The sequence below is a fragment of the Manis pentadactyla genome, chromosome 17 (genome assembly GCF_030020395.1).
Source record: "Manis pentadactyla isolate mManPen7 chromosome 17, mManPen7.hap1, whole genome shotgun sequence".
NCBI classification, from domain to species: domain Eukaryota; kingdom Metazoa; phylum Chordata; class Mammalia; order Pholidota; family Manidae; genus Manis; species Manis pentadactyla.
In genome coordinates, this window is record NC_080035.1 from 6,906,760 (window position 1) to 6,930,210 (window position 23,451).

The 23,451-nt window shown below is 42.4% G+C and overlaps 1 protein-coding gene across 13 annotated transcripts in view; it reads left to right on the top strand.

The window, feature by feature from the left end:
• Positions 1 to 23,451, top strand: part of CAB39L (calcium binding protein 39 like) — a 259,969-nt gene that overhangs the window by 181,589 nt on the left and 54,929 nt on the right. For 9 of the 13 annotated variants that reach the window (XM_057494579.1, XM_057494574.1, XM_057494573.1 and 6 more), the window contains one exon: positions 14,614 to 16,922. The exons of 3 other annotated variants lie outside the window; for them this stretch is intronic. In XM_057494579.1, coding sequence (XP_057350562.1) covers positions 14,614 to 14,793 — 180 coding nt within the window. In that variant the 3' untranslated portion in view covers positions 14,794 to 16,922. Of the gene's footprint in view, positions 1 to 5,766; positions 9,786 to 14,613; positions 16,923 to 23,451 lie in introns of those variants that run through there. One more of the 13 variants, XM_036904303.2, reaches the window with a different exon arrangement.

Sequence of the window (23,451 nt, forward strand, 5' to 3'; positions counted from 1 at the left end):
GCTAATTTATAGATGAGGAAACTTGATTGGGCAATAAATGGGTGAAAATGCTCATCTTACTTGTAATCATGAAAATGGCCATTAAAATATCAATCATTCTTCATATTGCCAAAAATAAATGTTTAAGTCTGACAATATCAAATTTTGGTAAGGTTGGTGGGCAGTAGGGGCTGTCACACACTGTAAATTGAAACAACCACTTTAGGGAGCAGTTTAGCAAAATAAAGAATTGAAAGTGTGCCTAACCTTCAATCCTGAAATATCATTACTTGGTAGTTTCCTAAGACCCTTGCACATATGCATAAGGAATCATGTACAAAAATGTTTATTGCAACATTGTTTAGAAGGTGTAAAATGAGAAAAAACAAATGGGCATCAATAGGAGAATAGGAAAATTAATTGTGCTATATTCAGACAATAGCATACAGTAATGGGTTAAAATTAATAGTTATATGGATCAGTGTGAATAAACCTCAGAAGCACTGAGTGGGATAAGCAAATGTTAAAAGGGTGTTGTTTACTTAAAGTTGGAAAAGCATGCAAAACAGCATGTGTGGATTCTAAATACCTTCATGGGAATGATAAATACCAAATTCAGGATAGCAGTCATTTCAGGGAGGGAATAGGAAAAGAATGGTATTATGAAGAAGTAACCAACAGCCTTTAATCATATCTGTAATGTTTTACTTTATTAAAAAATCTGAAGACAAGTATGGCAAAAATTTTAGATTTTGGTAGAGCTGATAGTGGGAACACGAAATCCAGTATGTTACTGCTGTGCTCTTCTCTGTTAGAACTACTTCATAAAAAATAAACACAAATTAGAGGAAAGAAAAAGGACTGCTACAGGACTGGAAAAGGTCTATACAGTCTAAATCTTAGACTTTCTCAAGATCCTTGTGACTAGGGAAATTGTAGAAGGCTGTATGTCATGTCATTAAGCTCCCACAGAATTTTAATATATCATCCTAGTTGCAAATAAGCTTCATATAATTTTGTTTAAAATACAGTATTATAGAAGTATTCAGTGGGTGGCAGAAGAGAAATAACCTACTTCCATCCTCTGAGAAGCTCAGAATTTGGATCATCTAGTCATGGGAGAGGGTAGGTACATTTAAAAATAGCTGACTACTTGTTCACTTTTATGTGTATAAACTGGGCCTACCCTGTACCCTAACTATGTTCCTTCCACCGAAGTATGAGCTGAATTTTTTACCTGCCAAAAATAATATTTTGTTATTTAGAAAGAGTATCAGCTGAGTCTTAGAGTTCCTTCATAGTTCTTTACTAATAATTTTTCCCAAAGCACTTTCCGTAAGGTGCAGAAAGTGTGAAACACATTGCTAAAAATGTCTTTGCCAGATTATTAGTGGCTGATTTTCCTTAGCCTGCTGATAAGTTCAAGGACTTAAATGACATGCTATTTAATTTTTTTTTTCTGCTAGTGACATGGTGTGGTGGGAAAGTTCTGGGTGGAAGTTAAGAGCCCTGGCCCTTTGTGTTGGTTCAATTGCCACCAGTGATTGAGCAAATCCGTCTGGATCTATTTCCTTACTTGTAAAATGAAGGAGTTAAAAGTCAAAAGTCTAGTTCAAAGATACTAAGTTCAGGAGATCTTTGTCTCTATGCTCTTGGATCTCCCAAAGATCTGTTAACCTCCTTAGTAGCGAAGGGAAGTTGCCGCTTCACACCAGGTGGTGTAGGGGAGGAGGGGGCTGTGCCTTTTGGGTCACCTCTCAGAGATGCTGGGGCTCCGCATGGCCACTGCCAAGGAGGTCCTGAGTGTGCCGTTCTGTCACTCAGATCCTAGCAGTTGGCCACAATAGCTATTTTCATGAAAACAAGAAGCTCCATCCTAGCTTATTCCAGAATTCAAAGGCCAGTTTGACAATTCACCTTAAAAAAGTATACAGGGCAAAAAACATCCTGGTTGAGAACAATTTCCATGTGGTCTTACTGAAAAGTATGCAGAATTGCAGATTAATTTGGTGACAGGCTAACAATGAATTACCCACTTTCCTAGGAACCCATTTTTTACCAGGCCAACAACTCTATGCACAGTGTTCCAAATCTAAGTCTGCTGATGGGGAAAGAGATTGAGACCAAAGAATTTAGGAATTGACCATTTAATAATAATTATTATTCTAACAATTTGAACAGTAAAGTGAAAAAGTTTAACAGTAAAGTGAAAAAAGAAAATATCAGCTTAATGTTTTATCAACTATGTTTAGTGTAGAATGTTCAACTTTATCATGTCCTCATTTGAAGTTATTGTGCCCTTTTTGTTTATTTAACAGAGACAAAGGAAAAAAAAGTGAAAACCTGTAATTAAAACTTTCCTTCTCCTTTCTACTCTTTAAAAGTTCATAAACAATACTCAAATAAAATGTCAATAGAGGTTTGCAATAGGTATTTGTGACCAACTTTAGCAACATCACCTAACAAGTATATAAATAAATTACTTATGACTCAGTTTGATAATCCTGGTGCTGAATATTTATAATAGTATTACTTACTTAAAAAAATATGTCTTTAGTAGTATGTAAGGGAAGTGAAGACTATATTTAATGTTTCTGAACATTATTAGAAGAAATATTTTAAAAGTTATTTTCCCATATAATTTTGAGTAAATATATAGTTTCCTACATAGTTTCCACAGTTAGGTATACTAGGTAGACCCCGAAGAGTTGAATTCCAAAACACCAAAGCAGTTGTAATAACAATAATGTCTATTAATGATCCTGACTATATCTTAAATGGTGATTGGCTCATCTAATGTAAGAAAAAGCTAGAAATGTTTAAAACCTATTATTCAGTGAAAAAGTACTTTGAAAACTAGTATGCAAAGAATACAAGCCCAGTTTTGTCTAAAATATATGTACATATAGCTATATGCACACACAAAAAAAGCTAGAAGGATGTGCACCAGATATTCACAGTGGTTATCTTTGGGTGGAGGAATTATTAAAGTGAGTTTTATTTTTATTTTCTTCTTTGTGTCTTCTCTGTTTCCCTAGTTTTCCACTGGTATCACTTTTATAATCAGAATGGAGGATTTCAGGAGGTTCTAGAGATTTCTAGAGCACCCTGGAGTCCCTGCCTGCTCCCTCATCCATCCTCCCTCCCTGCACAGGCAGCAGGGCCTGGGCTGGCCAGTTGCAGGCCCCTTAGACACCGACCAGCTGGCAGAGGCAGGGTTGGGCCCTTCTTTCTTAAACAGGAAAAAGCTACCTGTCTCTGGTCAGTACAAACAAATATTGTGTCAAAATATTCTAAACATTGTGCTTTTCAAATTGGTATTTGTTTGGGATAGTGAACATTTAAAAAGGAAAGGTCTTATTTCTACTTCCACAGATGGAATTTTTCTTTGAGGAACCTCCATGTAACTGTAACAGGAGCCTAAATTTCAAGTCCCTTTGTACAAAGCATTCCAGACTTACAGCATGCCTCATCAGCAGTAAGGTTAACAAAGCAGAAGACTAGCGTTCCAATACCTTGTCCGGCACAAATTCCTCTTGGCAAAATAGGATTTGAACAAAATGAATGAATACATGTGTAAAGCATGCTTTTCTGTTTCTCATAAAAAGCATTCAGGTTTAAAGTAGAGAGCAAAGTATTCTTAGTTTTCTGAGCTAAAAAATATTTGAGTTGTGATCATGGTATTTGCCTTTCTCTAACCATGCTTGAGAAGTCTCTAAGTCACACTTCTGAGACATGTGTAAATAAAGGGATACAGCCAATAAGACCATTCTAAAAAGAGAAGACACTGGTAGTTTCATTTGTTTAACTTGTTTGGGGGTGGTTTGAAAATAGCATTAAAAAAAATAGGTACAGCAGAAAGAGAACCAAAAAACTCTCCATGATGGACATAATATTCAAAGATTTGATTCCCCATACCTGCATTCAGAAGTGTGTTCCTTATGATAAATGGTTCATCTCAAGCCTTTAATAGGGCCTTTCAGGGTCCCAGCTGCCCAGAGGGACTCATCAACTATTGTATTAGTTGCCTCTAATCAGCAACTATCTTTAGAGGCAGAATAATTCAGGAGTCATAAAAATAAAAATAGGGAAAATTTTAAAACTTGAAAACGAATTTAACGTTTTTTTGATGTACAGTGTGTGAATTCAGTAGAGTTGATCCAGTAATGCCTATCTTCAAATTTCACCACATTTTACATTTATTTTGAATTGAAACTTAGAAGCTTAGTTTCTCCAATATATTTAACCTTTTTTCTTAAAGAAAGATTTGTTTATGGGTTATTTATGTAGTTACCACAAAATGCCAGAGAATTTCTCACTAAAACTTCACAGCAACTTCCTTGTGAACAAATGGTAACCAGAGGAGCCACACATTTGGCTCCAGCATATAATTTCCTAACATACTGATAGGCATTATGTAAACATCAGACATTCATGTAAGAATGTAAACCAGCTTGGGGTACTTCTTTTTATAAGTAGTAATTTTAGTTTATTGTAGTAAAAATCACATAACATAAAAGTCACAGTTGTAACCATTTTTAAATGTACAATTCAGCAACACTTAGTATATTTACAGTGTTGGGTAACTGTCACCACTACCTAGTTCCAGAACTTTTCATCACCCCAAAGGAAACCCTGTACCTATTAAACAATTTTTCCTCATTTTCCCTTATCCCCTGGCAACCACAACTACTAAACTACTTTTGGTCTCTAAAGATTTGCCTATTCTGGACATTTCATGTAAATGGAATTACACAATATGTGGCCTGTTTTGTCTGGTTTCCTTCACCAGCATAATGTTTTCAAGGTTTATCCATGTCATAGCATAATGGGTATTTCATTACTTTATGTGGCTGAATAATATTCCATTGTATGGATATGCCACAATTTGTTTATCCATTCATCAGCTGATGGACTTTTCACTACTGTGAATAGTGCTTCTATGAACATTCGTGTACATGTTTTTCTTTGTCAGTTCTTTTGATCCATACCTAGGAATGGGATTGCTCAGTAATTCAGTGTGTATCTTAACTGAGGTACCGCCAAACTGTTCCACAGAAGCTACTCCATTTTACATTCCCACTAGCAGTTGTACAGGGTTACTGTTACTCCCTTTCCTCACCAATACTTGTTATTGTCAGTTTTATTTTATTGTAGCCATCCTAGTGGGAATAAAGTGCTATCTCATTGTGATTTTGGTTTGCATTTCCCTGATGACTAAGGATATTGAACATTTTTTCATATCCTCTTTGGCCATTCATGTATCATTTTTGGAGAAATATCTGTTCGGGTCCTTTGCCCCTTTTTTAAAAATGGTTGTCTTTTTGTTCTTGAGTTATTTTCATATATTCTGGATACTAATCACTGATCATATATATAATTTGCAAATATTTTCTCCCTTCTGTGTGTCTTCTCACTCTCTTGATATTGTCCTTTGATACACAAAATTTAAATTTTAATGAAATTCAATTTATTGATTTTGTCCTTTGTTATTCATGGTGTCACAGCTAAGAAACCATCACCAAATCCAAGGTCATGAAGACTTACCAATATATTTTTCCTCTAATAGTTGTATTAGCACTTACATTTGGATCTTTTATTAATTTGAATTCATTTTTCTTTATAAATGTGAGATAAATGCCTAACTTCATTATTTTGCATGTGGATATTCCATTTTGAAGCTGTCCCATGTTGAGTGCCTTCTTATCATGAAAAAGAATGGGGTTTTGTTAAATGCTTTCTCTGCATCAGTTGAAATGAATGTGTTGTTTTTCTTCATTGTATTAGGATGGTATATTAGTTTCCTAGAGCTGCCATAATAAAGTACCATAGACTGAGTGGATTAAAACAACAGCAAGTTACTGACTCAAGGACCTGAGACTAGAAGCCCAGGATCAAGGTGTCAGCAGGATTGGTTCCTTTTGGAGGCTCTCAGGGAGAACCTATACTGTGCATCTCTCCTCGCTCCTAGTGGTTGCCAGCAATCCTTGGCATTCCTTGACTTATAGATGTGTAATTCCAATCTCTGTCTTCATCTCCATATGATGTTTTCCTCTGTGTGTCCCTATGTGTCTCTTTGTCCAAAGTTCCCTCTTCTCATTAGAATACTAGATACTGGATTAGTGCCCACGCTAACCCAGTATGAGCTCGGCTTAATTTGATTACATCTGTGAAGCCCCTGAATCCAAATAGTCATAATTACCGGAACTGAGGGCTAGAACTTGAACAGTCATCTTTTAAGGGGACACAATTCAACCCAGTATGTTTGGTGAAGTATATTAATTGATTTTAGTATGTTGAACCACCCTTGGATTTCTGGAATCAATCCTATTTGATCATAGCATATAACCCTTTTAATATGATGCTGGACTTGGTTGTTCACCTTTTGTTGAAGACTTTTGTTGAAATCTTTATTCATAAAGGGTATTGGTCTGTCGTTTTCTTGTGATGTCTTTGTCTGGCTTTGGTATCAGAGTAATTCTGGTCTCATAGAATGAGTTAGAAAGTGTTTCCTTCTCTTTCATTTTTGGAAAAATTTGAGATGTATTGGCATTAATTCTTTAAAAGTTTGTAGAAGCAAAATGGGATTAGAAATGGTGGCGTGAGAGGTGAAACAGAGACCTCCTCCTGAAACCACATATAATATGAAAACATAATTTAATACAACTCATCCTGAAAGAGCAACAGGAAAGAAGGCTGCAACAGACTGCATACACCTAGAGAAAAGAGCAGACCTAACAGAACAGAGTAACGTACCAAAGCTATGACCCAACAGGGCCCAAGCCCTTCCCCCACCCCAGCTCATCAGAGGGAGAAAGACAAACAGAGTGGGGAGGGAGTGGAGGCCTGGAACTGCTGAACACATAGCCCTGGAGATCTGCTCTGGGAGCATGAACCTACAATGCATGGTGCTCTGGTGATTTAGTGCAGTTGGAAAGCTAAGACAGGTGGAATACCTGGAGAGACAGAGATTCCAGCTGCTTGTGGAAAACAGGGATTCATATCTGGCTAATCTGGGTGGGCAGTCTGAGAGACTTCCTAACAGCAAGAGGGTGGCTAAAGGGGCAAGGATTGCACAGAGCTTACTGCTCAGGAGAAAGAACAGGTAGACAAAATTGTCCAGGTGCACTCTGCCCAGCAGGTTGGGAACTTAAATGATCTTCAGGTGCTCCATCCCCCTGGCTGGCTACACAGCTCCAAGGCTCACCCCACCATGATACGCAGCCTGTTGTGTCTTCCACCTGGCTAGCCTGCACATGGCTTAGGATTGCAAATTAGCAACCCCTGCCTTGGTGTCAGGCCATCAGAGGGAAATCCTGCCTATGGCAGCTACAAACACAAAGCATAGAGGCTTACACCTGTGTGTTTGGCCCACTGGTTCAGGCAGTGGAGACAGGCATAGTAGCCAGGAAGCAGGAAAAAGATCTTTCCTCCCCCCAGGCACCAATACCACTCCCCTGAGACCCTGACATTGCTTCAGGGGCTGAGAAGCTCCAGAGAGTAGAGCTTCTCGTCACTACAGGGCACCACAGACGAATTATGAAACGTCAAAGGAACCTGGTTCAAAGCAAAATTATGAATACACCTGAGAAGGATTCAAATGAAAATGACCTCATGGATCTTTCTGAAAGGGATCTCAAAATAAAAATCATTTAACATCCTCATGGAGGTACAGAAAAATATTCAAGAACTCAGGAACGAATTTAGGACAGAGATCCAATCATTGAAGAACACAATGAAGTGTATTAGGAGCAGATTAGATATGGTGGAGGAGACGATAAATGAAATAGAAATTAAGGAAGAAGAATACAAAGAAGCTGAGGCACAAAGAAAAAAGGATCTCTAAGAATGAAAGAATACTGAAAGAAATGTGTGACCAATCCAAACAGAACAATATTTGTATTATAGGGGTACCAGAAGAAGAAGATAGAGAAAAAGAGATAGAAAGTGTGTTTGAGGAAGTAATTGATGAAAACTTCCCCAATATGGGGAAGGAGATAGTCTCTCAAGCCATGGAGGTGCACAGATCTCCCAACACAAGGGACCCAAGGAGGACAACACCAGGATATAGTGATTAAAATGGCAAAGGTCAAGGATAAGGACAGACTATTAAAAGCAGCCAGAGAGAGAAATCAGATCACATACAAAGGAAAACTATCAGGCTATCATCAGACTTCTCAGCAGAAACCTTACAGGCCAGAAGGGAGTGGCATGATGTATTTAATGCCATGAAGCAGAAGGGCCTGGAACCAAGATTACTTTATCCAGCAAGATTATCATTTAAATTTGAAGGAGGGATTAAACAATTTCTAGATGAGCAAAAGCTGAGAGAATTTACCTCCCACAAACCATCTCTACAGTGTATTTTGGAGGGACTGCTATAGATGGAAGCGTTCCTAAGGTTAAATAGCTGTCACTCACCACAGGTAATAAAAATGGATAAACAAATAGTACAGAATATGGTACCTAATATATAAAGAATGGAGGATGAAGAAAAGGAACCTTTAGGTTGTATTTGTAATAGCATACTAAGTGAGTTAAGTTAGACCGTTAGATAGTAAGGAAGTTACCCTTGAACATTCGGTAACCACAAATCCAAAGCCTGCAATGGCAATAAATACATACCTATTGATAATCATCCTAAATATAAATGGACTGAATGCACCAATCAAAAGACATAAGTCACTGAATGGATAAAAAAATAAGACCCATATATATGCTGCCTACAAGAGACTCACTTTAAACCCAAAGACATGCACAGACTCATAGTGAAGGGATGGAGAAAGATACTTCATGCAACTAATAGGGAGAAAAAAGCAGGAGCTGCAGTACTTGTTACAGACAAAAGAGACTTGCAAACAAAGTCACAAGAGACAAAGAAGGACATTACATAATGATAAAGGAGTCAGTCCAACAAGACGATGAACCATGATAAATATCTATGCACCCAACACAGGAGCACTGACATGTGAAACAAATGCTAACAGAATTAAAAGGGGTAATCGAATGTAGTGCATTCATTCTAGGAGACTTCAACACTCCATTCACTCCAAAGGACAGATCAATCAGACAGAAAATAAGGAAGGAGACACGGGCATTGAACAACACATTAGAAAAGATGGACCTAACAGACATCTACAGAACTCTCCACCCAAAAGAAGCAGGATACACATTCTTTTCAAGTGCATATGGAACACTTTCAAGAATAGACAACATATTAGGCCACAAAAAGAGCCTCAGTAAATTCAAAAAGATTGAAATTGTGCCAACCAACTTCTCAGATCACAAGGGTATAAAACTAGAAATAAATTGTATGAAGAAAACAAAAATACTCACAAACACATGGAAGCTTAACATGCTCCTAAATAATCAATGGATCAATGATCAAATTAAAACAGAGATCAAGCAATATATGGAGACAATTCAAAACAACAGCACAACACCCCAACTCCTGTGGGATGCACCGAAGGCAGTTCTAAGAGGAAAGTGTATAGCAATCCAGGCCTATTTAAAGAAGGAAGAACAATCCCAAATGAATAGTCTAAATTTACAATTATTGAAACTGGAAAAAGAAGAACAAATGAAGCCCAAAGTCAGCAGAAGGAGGGACATAACAAAGATCAGAGAAGAAATAAATAAAATTGAGAAAAATAGAACAATACAAAAAAGTTAATGAAAACAAGAGCTGGTTCTTGAGAAAACAAACAAAATAGATAAATCCCTAGCCAAACTTATTAAGAAAAAAGAGAATCTACATACATAAACAGAATAAGAAATGAGAACGGAAAAATCACGACGATGGACACCACAGAAATACAAAGAATCATTAGAGAATACTATGAAAATCTGTATGTTAACAAAGGGGATAACTTAGAAGAAATGGACAACTTTCCAGAAAAATACAACCTTCCAAGACTGACCAAGGAAGAAACAGAAAGTCTACACAGACCAATCACCAGCAATGAAATTGAATCGGTAATCAAAAACTACCCAAGTGTGGGGGGCGGGGCATGGGGAGGGCTGGACAACACAGAGAAGACAAGTAGTGAGTCTACAGCATATTACTACACTGATGGACAGTGACTGTGAAGGGGTATGTGGGGGGGGACTTGGTGAAGGGAGGAGCCTAGTAAACATAATGTTCTGCATGTAATAGTAGATTAATGATAACAAAAACAAAAAAACTACCCAAGAACAAAACTCCCAGGCCAGATGGATTCACCGCTGAATTTTATCAGACTTACAGAGAAGACCCAATACCCATCCTCCTTAAAGTTTTCCAAAAAATAGAAGAGGAAAGAATACTCCCAAACTCATTCTATGAAGCCAGCATCACTCTAATACCAAAACCAGGCAAAGACACCACAAAAAAAGAAAACTGCAGACCAATATCCCTGATGAACATAGATGCAGAAATACTGAACAAAATATCAGCAAACCGAATTCAAAAATACATCAAGAGGATCATACACCATGACCAAGTGGGATTCATCTCAGGGATGCAAGGATGGTACAACATTCGAAAATCCATCAGCATCATCCACCACATCAACAAAAAGAAGGATAAAAACCACATAATCATCTCCATAGATGCTAAAAAAGCATTCGACAGAATTCAACATCCATTTATGATAAAAACTCTCAACAAAATGGGTACAGAGGGCAAATACCTCAACATAATAAAGGCCATATATGACAAACCCACAGCCACCATCATACTTAACAGTGAGAAGCTGAAATCTTTTCCTTTAAAATCGGGAACAAAACAAGGAAGCCCACTCTCCCTGCTTTTATTCAACATAGTACTGGAGGTCCTAGCCATGGCAATCAGACAACACAAAGAAATAAAAGGCATCCAGATTGATAAGGAAGAAGTCAAACTGTCCCTCTTTGCAGATGACATGATATTATGTACATAAAAACCCTAAATAATCCACTCCAAAAGTACCAGAACTAATATCTGAATTCAGCAAAGTTGCAGGATACAAAATTAATACACAGAAATCTGTTGCATTCCTATATACTAATGATGATCTAGAAGAAAGAGAAATCAGGAAACAATTCCATTCACAATTGCATCAAAAAGAATAAAATACCTAGGAATAAACCTAACCAAGGAAGTGAAAGACCTATACCTTGAAAATTACAAGACACTTCTAAGAGAAATTAAAGAGGATACTAATAAATGGAAATCCATCCCATGCTCTTGGGAAGGAAGAATTAATATTGTTAAAATGGCCATCATGCCTAAAGCAATCTAAAGATTCAGTGCAATCCCTATCAAAACCCTGACAGCATTCTTCAACAAACTGGAACAAATAGTTCTAAAATTCATATGGAACCACACAAAAGACACCAAACAACCAAAGCAATCCTGAGAAGGAAGAATAAAGCAGGGGGGATCTCGCTTCCCAACTTCAAGCTCTACTACAAAGCCACAGTAATCAAGACAATTTGGTACTGGCACAAGAACAGAGCCACAGACCAATGGAACAGACTAGAGAATCCAGACATCAACCCAGACATATATGGTCAATTAATATTTGATAAAGGAGCCATGGACATACAATGGCGAAGTGACAGCCTCTTCAACAGCTGGTGTTGGCAAAACTGGACAGCTACATGTAAGAGAATGAAACTGGATTACTGTCTAACCCCATACACAAAAGTAAACTCGAAATGGATTAAAGACCTGAATGAAAATCATGAAACTATAAAACTCTTAGAAGAAAATATAGGCAAATCTCTCTTGAATATAAACTTGAGCAACTTCTTCATGAACATATCTCCCTGGGAAAGTGAAACAAAAGCAAAAATGAACAAGTGGGACTATATCAAACTAAAAAGCTTCTGTACAGCAAAGAACACCATCAGTAGAACAAAAAAGCATCCTACAGTTTGGCAGAATATATTCATAAATGACGTATCCGATAAGCGGTTGACATCCAAAATATACAAAGAGCTCATGCACCTCAACAAACAAAAAGCAGTTAACCCAATTAAAAAATAGGCAGAGGATCTGAACAGACACTTCTCCAAAGAAGAAATTTAGATGGCCAAGATGTGAAAGGACGCTCCACATCACTAGTCATCAGAGAAATGCAAATTAAAACCACAGTGAGATGTCACCTCACACCAGTTAGGATGGCTACCATCCAAAAGACAAACAACAACAAATGTTGGCGAGGATGTGGAGAGAGGGGAGCCCTACTACACTGCTGGTGGGAAAGTAAATTAGTTCTCCCATTTGTGGAAAGCAGTATGGAGGTTCCTCGAAAACTAAAAATAGAAATACCATTTAACCCAGGAATTCCACTCCTAGGAATTTACCCTAAGAATGCAGGAGCCCAGCTTGAAAAAGACATATGCACCCCTATGTTTATTGCAGCACTTTTTATAATAGCCAAGAAATGGAAGCAACCTAAGTGTCCATCAGTAGATGAATGGATAAAGAAGATGTGGTACATATACACAATGGAATATTATTCAGCCATAAGAAGAAAACAAATCCTACCATTCACAACAACATGGATGGAGCCCGAGGGTATTGTGCTCAGTGAAATAAGCCAGGCAGAGAAAGACAAGTACCAAATGATTTCGCTCATCTGTGAAGTATAAGAACAAAGGAAAAACTGAAGGAACAAAACAGCAGCAGAATCACGGAATCCATGAATGGACTAACAGTTACCAAAGGGAAAGGGACTGGGGAGGATGAGTGGGAAGGGAGGGATAAGGGGTAAAAAGGACATTATGATTAGCACACATATGTTGGGGGGAGCACGGGAAGGCAGTATAGGGACCAAAATGTTAGTGTGTATTAATGATGCCAAAAATAAATAAATAAATTTATTAATTAATGAGAAATAAGAAAAAGCTTGTAGAAGGTACCAGTAATAGCATCTGGTCCTGGGATTTTCTTTGTTGGGAGGTTTTTGATTGCCAGTTCAATCACCTTATAGAAATAAAAAAAAGTTTATAATAGCATACTTCAAATAACTGTGCTCCATCAAACTAGATAACCTAGATAAAAGTGAACAAATTGCTAAGAACATACAAATTACCAAACTGATTCAAGAAGAAATAGAAGATAAGACTGAGGGACTAGTTCATGCCACCTGCAACATGGGCCCTTCCTGTTCGAGACCAGAAGTATGACAATATGCCTGCCTCCTCTGACCCTCCCTAGCTTTTCATTCTCTTCTCTTGGATCCTTAACATCCTGTGTATTTTCTCTTTTCTCACACTTTCTGTGCTGGAGGAAACCTGAGGGTTCAACCTTGTAGCCCCCACTGATTCCATAACTGGTCCTTGTCCTTAGTGTGTCCCGAGTGGAGTGTGCGCTGCTAGCAGTATGGAATAGGAGGCAGTGGGCCGAGGTGAAGCACTCGGCCCTCTGTGAGGAGTCAGGAGGCGGAACATGGGAGCAGAGCTGCGTAGGGATCAGGTACTTGTATGGGCGCTCTGGCCATGTCATCCTCTAGATAGCATCTGACTTGGAAACGTGTTCATCGAGAAATTTACCAATCAGTATTATAGTTTTGAGTTATTGTGTCCTATTATTATAGTCACTGCTGTCTTTTATAGTTAGTATAGCTAAGTTATTAGTTTGTGATTGCAGCTTTAATCAGAAGCGCACATAAGAATTTTTGTGGAACTTTGTAGAAATGCAGAATGCCAGATCTCCATCCCAGATCTGATGAGCTGGACTCTCTGGGATGTGAGGCTTGGGCACTTGTACATTTTAAAACTCCACATATACAGAAAACAGTAACATTGGTGACCTCCAGTGGGGGAAGGTACTCTGGGGCTTTTCACCTTTGTCCTTTTTGAATTTTGAGCCAGATAAATATATTACCTGTTCAAAAAATAGATTATTAAAAAGGCACACCCAAACACTGTATGTTGTTTATGTTTAAATATGCATGCAGGAGGAGGACAAGGATGAAGTTGTGCCTGGAGATGGTCGCACGCTGCTCAGGCGGTAGAGAGAGGTGAATGGGGAGAGTTTGACTCCACTTGTAATGTTTTATTTCTTTAAGAGAGATTTGAAGTAAAATGGCAAAATCTGTTCAATTTGTGTGGCAGTTGGTGTCTGTTATGGTATTATTTTCTGTTTGAAAGATCGTGTAGTTGAAAACACATAAATATTTAAAATTAAAACAAAGTACAAGGATGGGGGAAGGGAGGGATAAGGGGGGGCAAAGCAAGGGAGCCTTATGATTAGCATGTGTAATGGGGGGGCACGGGGAGGGCTGTGCAGCACAGAGAAGACAAGTAGTGACTCTATAGCATCTTACTATGCTGATGGACAGTGACTGTAGTGGGGTTTGTAGGGGTGACTTGGTGATGGGGGGAGCCTAGTAAACATAATGCTCCTCATGTAATTGTAGATTAATGATACCAAAATTTTTTTTTTAAAGTACAAGTAGAAAATATTCACACATAGCTCTGATGTGCTGGCAAGCTACCAAGAAAATGGGTATGTATGGGAAATGTCTTATTTTCCTCAAAGAGGAGTGTAACCAGGGCTTCCTATCCTAACACAGCAGCGCGTGGAGCACAGGCGGGTCCGAGCCATCCCTCACTTTCTCCCAGGTCCTTTTCTTTATGGGGGTTTGTTTCTTTATGTTTCAGGTGTTTGTGGCCAGTCCTCACAAAGCACAGCCTATTGTGGAGATTCTATTAAAAAATCAACCCAAACTCATTGAGTTTCTGAGCAGTTTCCAAAAAGAAAGGACGGATGATGAGCAGTTCACTGATGAGAAGAACTACTTGATTAAACAGATTCGAGACTTGAAGAAAGCAGTCCCCTGAAGGTCCCACCAGTTTCCTGCTGCTGTCACCATCTCATTTTTCAGTTTCTACAAAAAGTGTCATTTCAAAAAGTCATTGTTCTTGGGAAGGCTTTTCCGGTGCCTGTTTTTTTCTCAATTCATTGTTCAAGGTAGATGGAATATAAACATCAGAATGAAAAAAATAATTAGCCTAGAATAATCATTTTAATCAAGGCTGTGATTATTTATATGAAATGAGAGCCATCCTATTAGACATTGAGAAAAGCAATTTTAACTCTTTCTTGAGGAAGGGCAGCAGGGCCCTGGGGTTGCAGACCTGACGCCTCAGTCACCACAGGCCACTCAGTAGGAGCCCAAGTGAGGGGCTCACCGAGTCCTCAAGAAGGATGAAGTTCTCAGAGGAGGGTTGGGTCCAAGGATAAGAGGTACAAAACAGTTTTGCCTGCCTGCATTTAGACAGATTTCTTAAAGCCCTGAAAGATGTGAGAAAATAAGATTCATGTTTTCAGTCATCACATGTGCTTGTTCTCTGCCCACCTCTTCTGACTGTAACTAACTCCCTAGGGAATCAGTGCCCCCTCCCAGCTCAGCTCTCTTCACTACTCACAGTCCCACATTCCGTCCCAGCAGATCTCCTCAGCATGCCTGGCTCCTGGTGCCCTCCACCCCCCGACCTGTAGTTGGGTTAGCATGGAACCCACTATGTAAAAATAGGATGGATTAGCAAGGGTCATAGGGCAGAGAGGACCTACGGGGTATGACCTGCCCATCGAGAACCTGGGACAGATGGTTAAGAGCCACAGCTCCACATAGTGTCACTGCTGCTTCACACTGATTTCTGTAGGCTTAGTGACTGGAATATTTCATTCATAATTGTCATTCTGGGAAAAGTTGTTTATGGCTAAAGTGTGTTTTAGAGTAGGAATCATTGCATTGGGATGCCTCGTGTGTACAAAACTGTGGGTCCAGAGGGTCACTTTTATACATAAGGAAACATTGCCATTGGGAAGGATAATGATTAAATGCATTAAAAAATTCTCAAATGATTAAAAATTATTTTTTCAGTTTATTTTCTAATTAACTGTCACTCTAATGTCCCATCAAAGTCTTTAGTGAAAAGGTAGAAAACCTACAAAATTTTGTTCCCAATATTGTCTTCCACATAGGATGATTAAGGAGTTAATTTGTGTTCTTTTAAAAAGTCATGAAACAACAAAAAATCAGGCTTGTTTTCATGCATCAAGTGTATAAAGTGGAATTCTAAAGCTGTATTTACAAAACATTAAAGGTACAGTTATTTATATTTTTTCATAATTTTGTGGCAAATCATAAGTTGACACCTTCCATGTGAACTCTCACTTTTTACAATACTGGGTGCTGTATTCTTTGGTCAGTTACTTCTGCACCCAAATGGGAAAGATCCCTCTCCAGGATCAGTGCCTTCTGTAGTTACCTGGCAAGGTGTCACCCTTCCTGGCTGAGGCACAAGTTCGTGTTCTTCTGTGGCCAGCATGGAGCCCTGAGGCAGGTAGTGTGGGACCTGCAAGATTTCTCATGGCACTGGGGCCAATGCTCACAGGACGGTCGGCCAGCTGCCCATCTGATGACCTTCATTCATTAGTCACTGAAGCCAGATTATTTTTCTAACATTCCCTGACAGTCCAGAGACTCTTAGAATTTGATTTTCCTGGTTTTGCCTATTTGGTTAGAAGAGAGGAGTGTAAATGTAAGAAAAGAAGGCACAATAATCATTGAAAATTTATTTGGTTGCTTAATACTGTTCCACAACATCAGGAGACACATCTTTTCAGTTGGAAAGCAGGGCCTTGTTACAATTCTTTTTGGATAAATAAAACACATTTTATTTCCTCTGGGCTTGAATTAGCTGTTCCCTAGCAACCCCTTATCCTAGCTTAGTACCTGTCAAACAGAAACCTAGAGCCTAAGAGGAAATAAATGAAGTAGCTGGGGTTTTCTCTAATACAAATTTGTAAATTATTAATGGAAAGGAGGAATTAAGAAGCTCACAGTCAAAATATGTTCGCACAGAATTCACTGTAAACATTGTGAGAATCGAATTTTGAAAAGGTCATATTTAATAAGCTATTTCAAACGCACACATTTAAATAAAGACTAAAGAAAAACATGCCACATACTCAGTGGTCAGTTTCGTTCCTCTTCATGCCTCACATCTATGTTCCTGTCACTGCCCAAAACAGGAACTGTGCCAGGCAGAGGGACACTGGCCTCTTGGCAGTGTTCAAGGCACCTCTTCCCCATGCCCTGTGCTAACTGCATGACCTTGTCACGGCCCCCTGCCAAGTGATGCTAACTGCCACTGACCACCCCACAAAGGCCTGAGGCCTGTTCTTCCTCCCTCTTTCCTTTGGGGAAGGTCCAGGATGCCAGGAACTACTTTGTGCCTCCCTCTCCCCCCTGTGGCCTGGGAGGCTCCTGGGGGTGTTAAGATGCTAATGTGAGCCAGCAGGGATTGAGATCATAATGTTCTTGGACAAGGCAAGACTAAAGCCAGGAGGCTGCCCAAATGTTGGAATTGCCCTTGGAGAAAAGGCTCTGCGGCACACAGCCTTTTTGCAACTGGACTTGACTTCCAGCCTCCGTGTGCTCCATCCCTGGGGGTCCCTGGGGGAGCAGTGTACGCCGGGAGGGGTGGGTGAGCTTCCAAAGCCCGTGTCCCTAGCCAAACTGGCTTGTCTGTGTGAGAGCTCCAAGCCATAGCACTGTCTGTAAATCACACAAGACCTGAGAGTGATTCCATAATGGGAAGGAAAATAAAACTGAAAAATCACTAGGATTTGTTTAATATGAAAAGATGGTGTTTCAAAATAGATTTGCAGATCTTTCTAGTCTCCTATATTAGAGGAAATTAAAGTTTTATATCTTGTTTCTCTTTTATCCTAAAGACTACTGTACCTATGGCACCATCTTTTTGTTGTGCTCTCTCGAGGAGGTTTTGGATATCGTGGTGAGGACCTTTTGCTGGATAAAGGTCTGAAACATGTAAAGAGACCTTGAAAAGCTAGACTGGGTCTTCCTAAGAGAATTGAAAAGATTGAAGGTGGATGTGAACAGGATGTAATTTTGTTTTCAAATATGAACAGTGCTGTTATGTAACCACCATAATGAAAGTAAAGTAAAACATACTGATAAGCCTGGCCTGCATGGGGCCTCTGCAGACATCTCATTCGACTGTATGTCTCCACAGAGGAGACCAGTGAATCACAGAAAGGGCCAGTAGCTTGCTCCAGACCGAACAGGTGGCAGCAGAACCAGGATGTAGGGCCAGTCCAACCTCAAAGTCCGTGTCTTTGGAAACCAGGCTGCCTGATCAAGCGGCCTCCCACCAGGCCTGTGCTTCAGCTCTGCCTGGGGCAGACATGTCACTCATCATGGCCCCCAAGGAAGAGGGACCCCTGGCTTCCAGTGCTGAAAGATAAGTCAGTGGAAAGATTTCAAAACTTAGATTCATTTGAGAGGGATGACTTTGTTCCACTTGGTTGTCTGGTGTTTCCAAAATCAAATTAGCCCTTTGTAGTGTAGGATATGGAATTCAGGGTTGAATTTCTCCATCATTTTGAGCAATCCCTTGGCCCTACCTACACAAGTAGTAATTTCAGACTGCAATTCTGCACCCGCCTTTGTTTTCTTGGCTTGCTTTTTCACTGAGACAGAATATTAACTTAGATCCCCTGATAGGAGTAGTTGCTGCCCAGCCAGCCGTTCCTCCATTTCACACTCAGTGGCCCAGCACCACGGGGCTGCCACGAGGCAGCCATTCTGACGGATGAACATCCAATTCCTGTCGATCACCTAGTCCTTCATCACTGCCCCCCCACAAAGGAGGGTATACAATCAGCAAAACCCCAAAATAAAGTCACAAAACAACATAAAGTCACAACCCTGTCAACTCAAAATCCATTATAATTTACGCACTGCACTGTGAGCCATCTATGTTATTTTTAAAAGCTGGGAAAATGTACTATACATTAATTTATCTTTTAGGGAAAAAATGAGTTCTCCTGGTTTTAAGTTCTTTGGAAATTTAAAGCCTAAAGCAACCAAAATACTTATTTTATTCAACCGCTTGTTTATTCATGTGATCGAACAACCATGGACTCAGGCTCTGTTCCTGTGAGGGGCTGACCCGGGCCGATCCTGCAGAGGGCGCACCGGGCTCCCCGTGGGGTCGGGCCTCGCACACCCGGGCGCAGGGACGGGCTGCCGCGGTGAGCCCGCCCCGCAGCAGGCGCTGGGCTGAGAGCGGGGAGGGAGGGGAAGGCGGCCCCGAAGGGCGGCGCCTGGGGGGAGAGCTGGGATCGGGTGACCTGCCTCCCGCACGGCCCGCGCCGCCTCCCAAGGTGGGGCTGCCCGCTGGCACCGCTCACCGCAGAGCCCCCCAAGGGAGGCTGAAGGGAGCTGCGGGGGGGGAGGGGCGGCAGCAGCCCTCATGCCCACCGTCCCGTGTAGCCGCGGCGGACCCTTCACCTCGCCTGCAACCCCGACAGCTTTCTCCCGGGACCGACCCAAATTCAAGAATTCTGGAGACATGTTCTAGCTTAGCTAAACCGATACATCACAAGACCATAATTACGTTCTGCAGTGAGGGAATTATTTCCACATCCTGTAAATGCCCTTCCCCCGTTTTTGACTCTTAAATGACCTGAGAGGTTTGTGCAAAGCCAGTGGAACCACGTGGACTTTGGGGACTTCCACAGCTGAGCTTAATCCCAGCTCCACTACCTGCTGTTTGAGCTTGAAAATCACCGAGCTTCAGTTTCCTACCTGTAAAATGAGGCAAAAAGCAGCTCTGCCTCCGAGGGTGGTTATGGAAGTCAGTGAGGTGACGAGGCACGCTGACTCAGGAGCTGCCCCCTCAGCCACCCCGAGGGGCTCCTGCCAGCGGCAGAGGGATTCCAGCACAGTGTGAAGCCAGCACAAGCCACAGGGACACGAAGCACAGTGTGGTCAGAGGATGACAAGGTGTGGACCCTCATCAGGCATGTGGGCATGTGGAGGGGGCAGGAGGGAGCCTTGAATGCCATCCAAGGCTCTGGAGGAGAGCAGCCTGCAGTGGGGAGCACTACAAGGGCCCCCTGAGAACAGCTCTTGCTCTGGCAGGCCCTGTTCTAGATGCTTCACAAGTACTGAATTCAGTCCTCAGAGCCACCTTATGAGGCATGTGCTCTTATCCTGATCCTACAGATGCAGAAATGAAACACAGTGAGGGTCACTCACCTGACTGCACGAGCACATAGCAGCAGGATTCAAACCCAGAGCCCATGGGCAGGAGCTGTAGAACTTGTGAGGTACTGGGGACTTAATCTTGACCAGGCTTAGGTCTGTAGCATTTCTAGAAGGTGTGGGCCAGCAAGAGAGTTCTTCAGCAGTGCTGCAGTGATGTGCTCAGCCGGGACATGAGAGGACAAGGGGCAGAGTCCCTTGAGAGATGGTATGTTTGGCTCTGGAGACTTGTGTGGAGATATCCAGGCTGCAGCTGGACAAATGAGTCAAGCTCAAGAAAGGCATGGGCCAGAGGCACTGACTCAGGGCCACTGAGATTGAGGAGCAACTGAAGTCTAGGCAAGAAGGCAATCCATTCGTCACTGAAATCTGAGTCTCAGAACTCACCACCCCTTCATCTGTTTTGTCTGTTTACTGTATCCCCTACTGTCTCCTACTTGAAGACTTTCTCTTCACTTCCCAGTGGTGGCTCAGGAGGAAACCACCATGCTCCTCCCCTGCAGCCTCCTCTTGTTCAGCTGGGGAGAGGGCTGCTGTGCCATGGGAGACCCAGCCAGCCCCTCACTTCCAGGGATGCAGTGCCCATGCACCCTTCCCCCCTGATGGCCATCTAGTTCTAGGTCCCCACCAGGCCACATTGATCTGAGTCCATGTCTTACCCAGTCAGCTAGGTTGTCCAGAGCTTGGTGAGTAAGAGACTTGGTATTCCCATTATCCCCAAAGACCAGGCTACTCACCTTTTTAAAAAGGACAGTTGACCTTCCAACCAGGGCCTCACTTTCCCCAGGCCAGGCCCGTGGGAGGCCCTGACCAGGACCCCAGCTTTAAGAGCAGAGGTGGGTAGGAAAAGCACTGAGTGCAACATTCAAACAGCCACAACCGGCCTGTGTGAGACTCTGTGCTGCCCAGGGTTGAGGAAGGAGCAGAGCACACCCACAGCCACCCAGCCCTGTCTGGGGACCAGGGGCTATTTCCAAGCAGTGCTGCTTTCCTCAGCTGTCAGCTTGCTGTGCCTGCGTCCAGGCATAGCATACAGCCGGGCAGCCAGGAAACAGACACACTGAGGAGAGGACAGGATGAGGAGGAGATGTGGGATCCCACACCACCATGAGCGAAGGCTCAGAATCTGGCCTGGCCTCATGGTGTAGAGGTCGGCTCTCAGCCAAGCGCTCGTGGAAAGGCACTGATGATCCTGTGGCCACCTCACGGGACAGAGTCGCTGCTTTCCCCGCAGTCCCAGCCCATCCTCAGGCTGGATGCTGTCCCTTCCTTGGAGCTCCTTTCTGGGGCCCCCTGCAGCCCCAGGAGGTGCATCGGTGAGAGTCACCATGGAATGTGGCGTCCAGGGATGTCCCGAGGCTGCTGGCCCTGGGGTCCTGAGAAGGTTGAGTGCCTGCCCCAGCCACCGACACCCTCTTCACTGTCAGCCCTTTCTCCCTACAGTCCAGGAAACAGGATTAGGGACAGGAGAGACTGTGACCACCGCCCAGAAAGCCTCGCCCTACCCTACTGAGGGGGCAGTGCTGAGGTGGGATCTGAGCCCCTTCAAAAGACTGCAGCCCACCAGTTACCCCAGAGTCACCACCTCTCCTTCCAGTCTGCAAGCAACCCCTCTGGTCCATTCTGAAGAGACTGACTGTAAGTCCAGGGAGAGGAAATCCTGGGGCAAAATACCTCTAAAAACCAAAATCATTCAAAGGGAGAAATAAAGTTGAAAACCTGTTTATTGCTTACAAACTCCAGTGCCGAGTGGGTTCTCTCTCCTGCTCCAGCAGAAGCAAAAACCGGCCATCCCCTCACCTCTCAGGTACATATAAGCCCTCCTTGCCCAGGTAATTATCCATTGATATGGAGATGAACTTCTCTCCACCCCTGAGGATATGCAAATGAACTAAAGTCTGGTGAGATATTCTGGAAATGTTACAATTTTACCCACAGGCCACCCCTCCAGAAATCTTGCCTTACAATGTACCCATTCCCCTTCTTCCGCAATGGTCCCTGTGCAAGAAAACTGGAGCATTGTGGCCAGACTAATGACATAACAATAGCAACAGCAATAAAATTATGTCAGTCCTCAACCAGAGGATTCAGCTAGGTTCAAAGTCCCATGCAGATTAAGTCCATAGCCTGTCCATTCTCCAGGCAGGCAGTGGCTGAGGGTTCAGAACAATCATCACGTGGCAGCTGCAGCCAGGGGGTGCACTCAGGCCACTAGGACTGTAGGAGAAAATAACCTTAAGGGCGATAAGATACATGTTTTAATGACACCAGCATAGGCAAATCTTGTCCATCAGGTAGGATACATGCAAGAGAGTGGTCCTGTGATAGGACAGTGGCAGGATGGGGTCTCATCCTGTTCTAGTGTACCAGGCTTTCACCCCCCTCCCTGTGGGAGTTACGGATGGGTCAGTATATAGGGCTATGGGAGGTACATGCACTGGCCATAAAGATAAAATAAAACTTCCCCACAAGATGCTCTTACCTCCTGGATGTTTTGGGGACACTACCATGACCTTTGGGGGCCATTCAGCTGTTATTCCAGGAATACACTTGAGGCCAGCTTCCAGGCCTTTCCCCCAAGGTGCCAGAAGGGCCAGCCATCACTGGCCATGTGTCAAAATGTCCAGCACCAGGCCCATTCAACAGTGTCTCCAGGGCTTATTGCACTAGGGGCTGGCAGCAGGGTGTTGCTCCACTGTCCATATCCTGGTTTTAATAACTCTTCTTTGGTTTGAACATACAATTGTACAGGAGAGGCAGCAGGTGTGTGAGCACGTCCACAGGGCTCAAGGCTCCTTTACGTGGCTTCTCATTCAAACACCACAGCACTGTCCACAGGCGAACTGACCAACCCCGTAGAGATGAATCTGGGGCTCCATCCCTCTGCTGCCTCCAGCTCAGCTGTTTTTTCCCTCACGGTCATATGTGGCCCTAGGATCCTGTTAACACACTTTTGCTCAAAAGCCTAATCCTCTTCATCTTTCAAGATTACGGTACATACTGTATTAGGTCAGGCTGCCATGTCAGAACACAGACTGGGTGGCCCAAACAACAAATTTCTTACAGTACAAGAGGAGGGTCAGACCGTGAGGCTCCTGCTGAGGGCCTCTTCCTGGCTTCTCCCTGTGTTTTCACATGGCCTCCAGGTCAGGGCCCCGCCCTTCGGACCTCACTGAACCCTTCTTATTTTTCAGTGGCTAGGCCTTCCTTGTATAAACCTTAGAGTGACAAAAAAATTCCTCCAGAGCAGATACAGAGGTAGATGCTGTATCCCCATCACTGTGGCTTGTGGACCTGCTTTTCTGACAACCGAGCTCGCTGCGCACCCCTGCCAGTTGGATCACGGGCTCACCAGCATCCAGGAGCCCACGGCCGGATTTCACACCCGCGTCCGGGTGCTCCTTGTCACGACTCA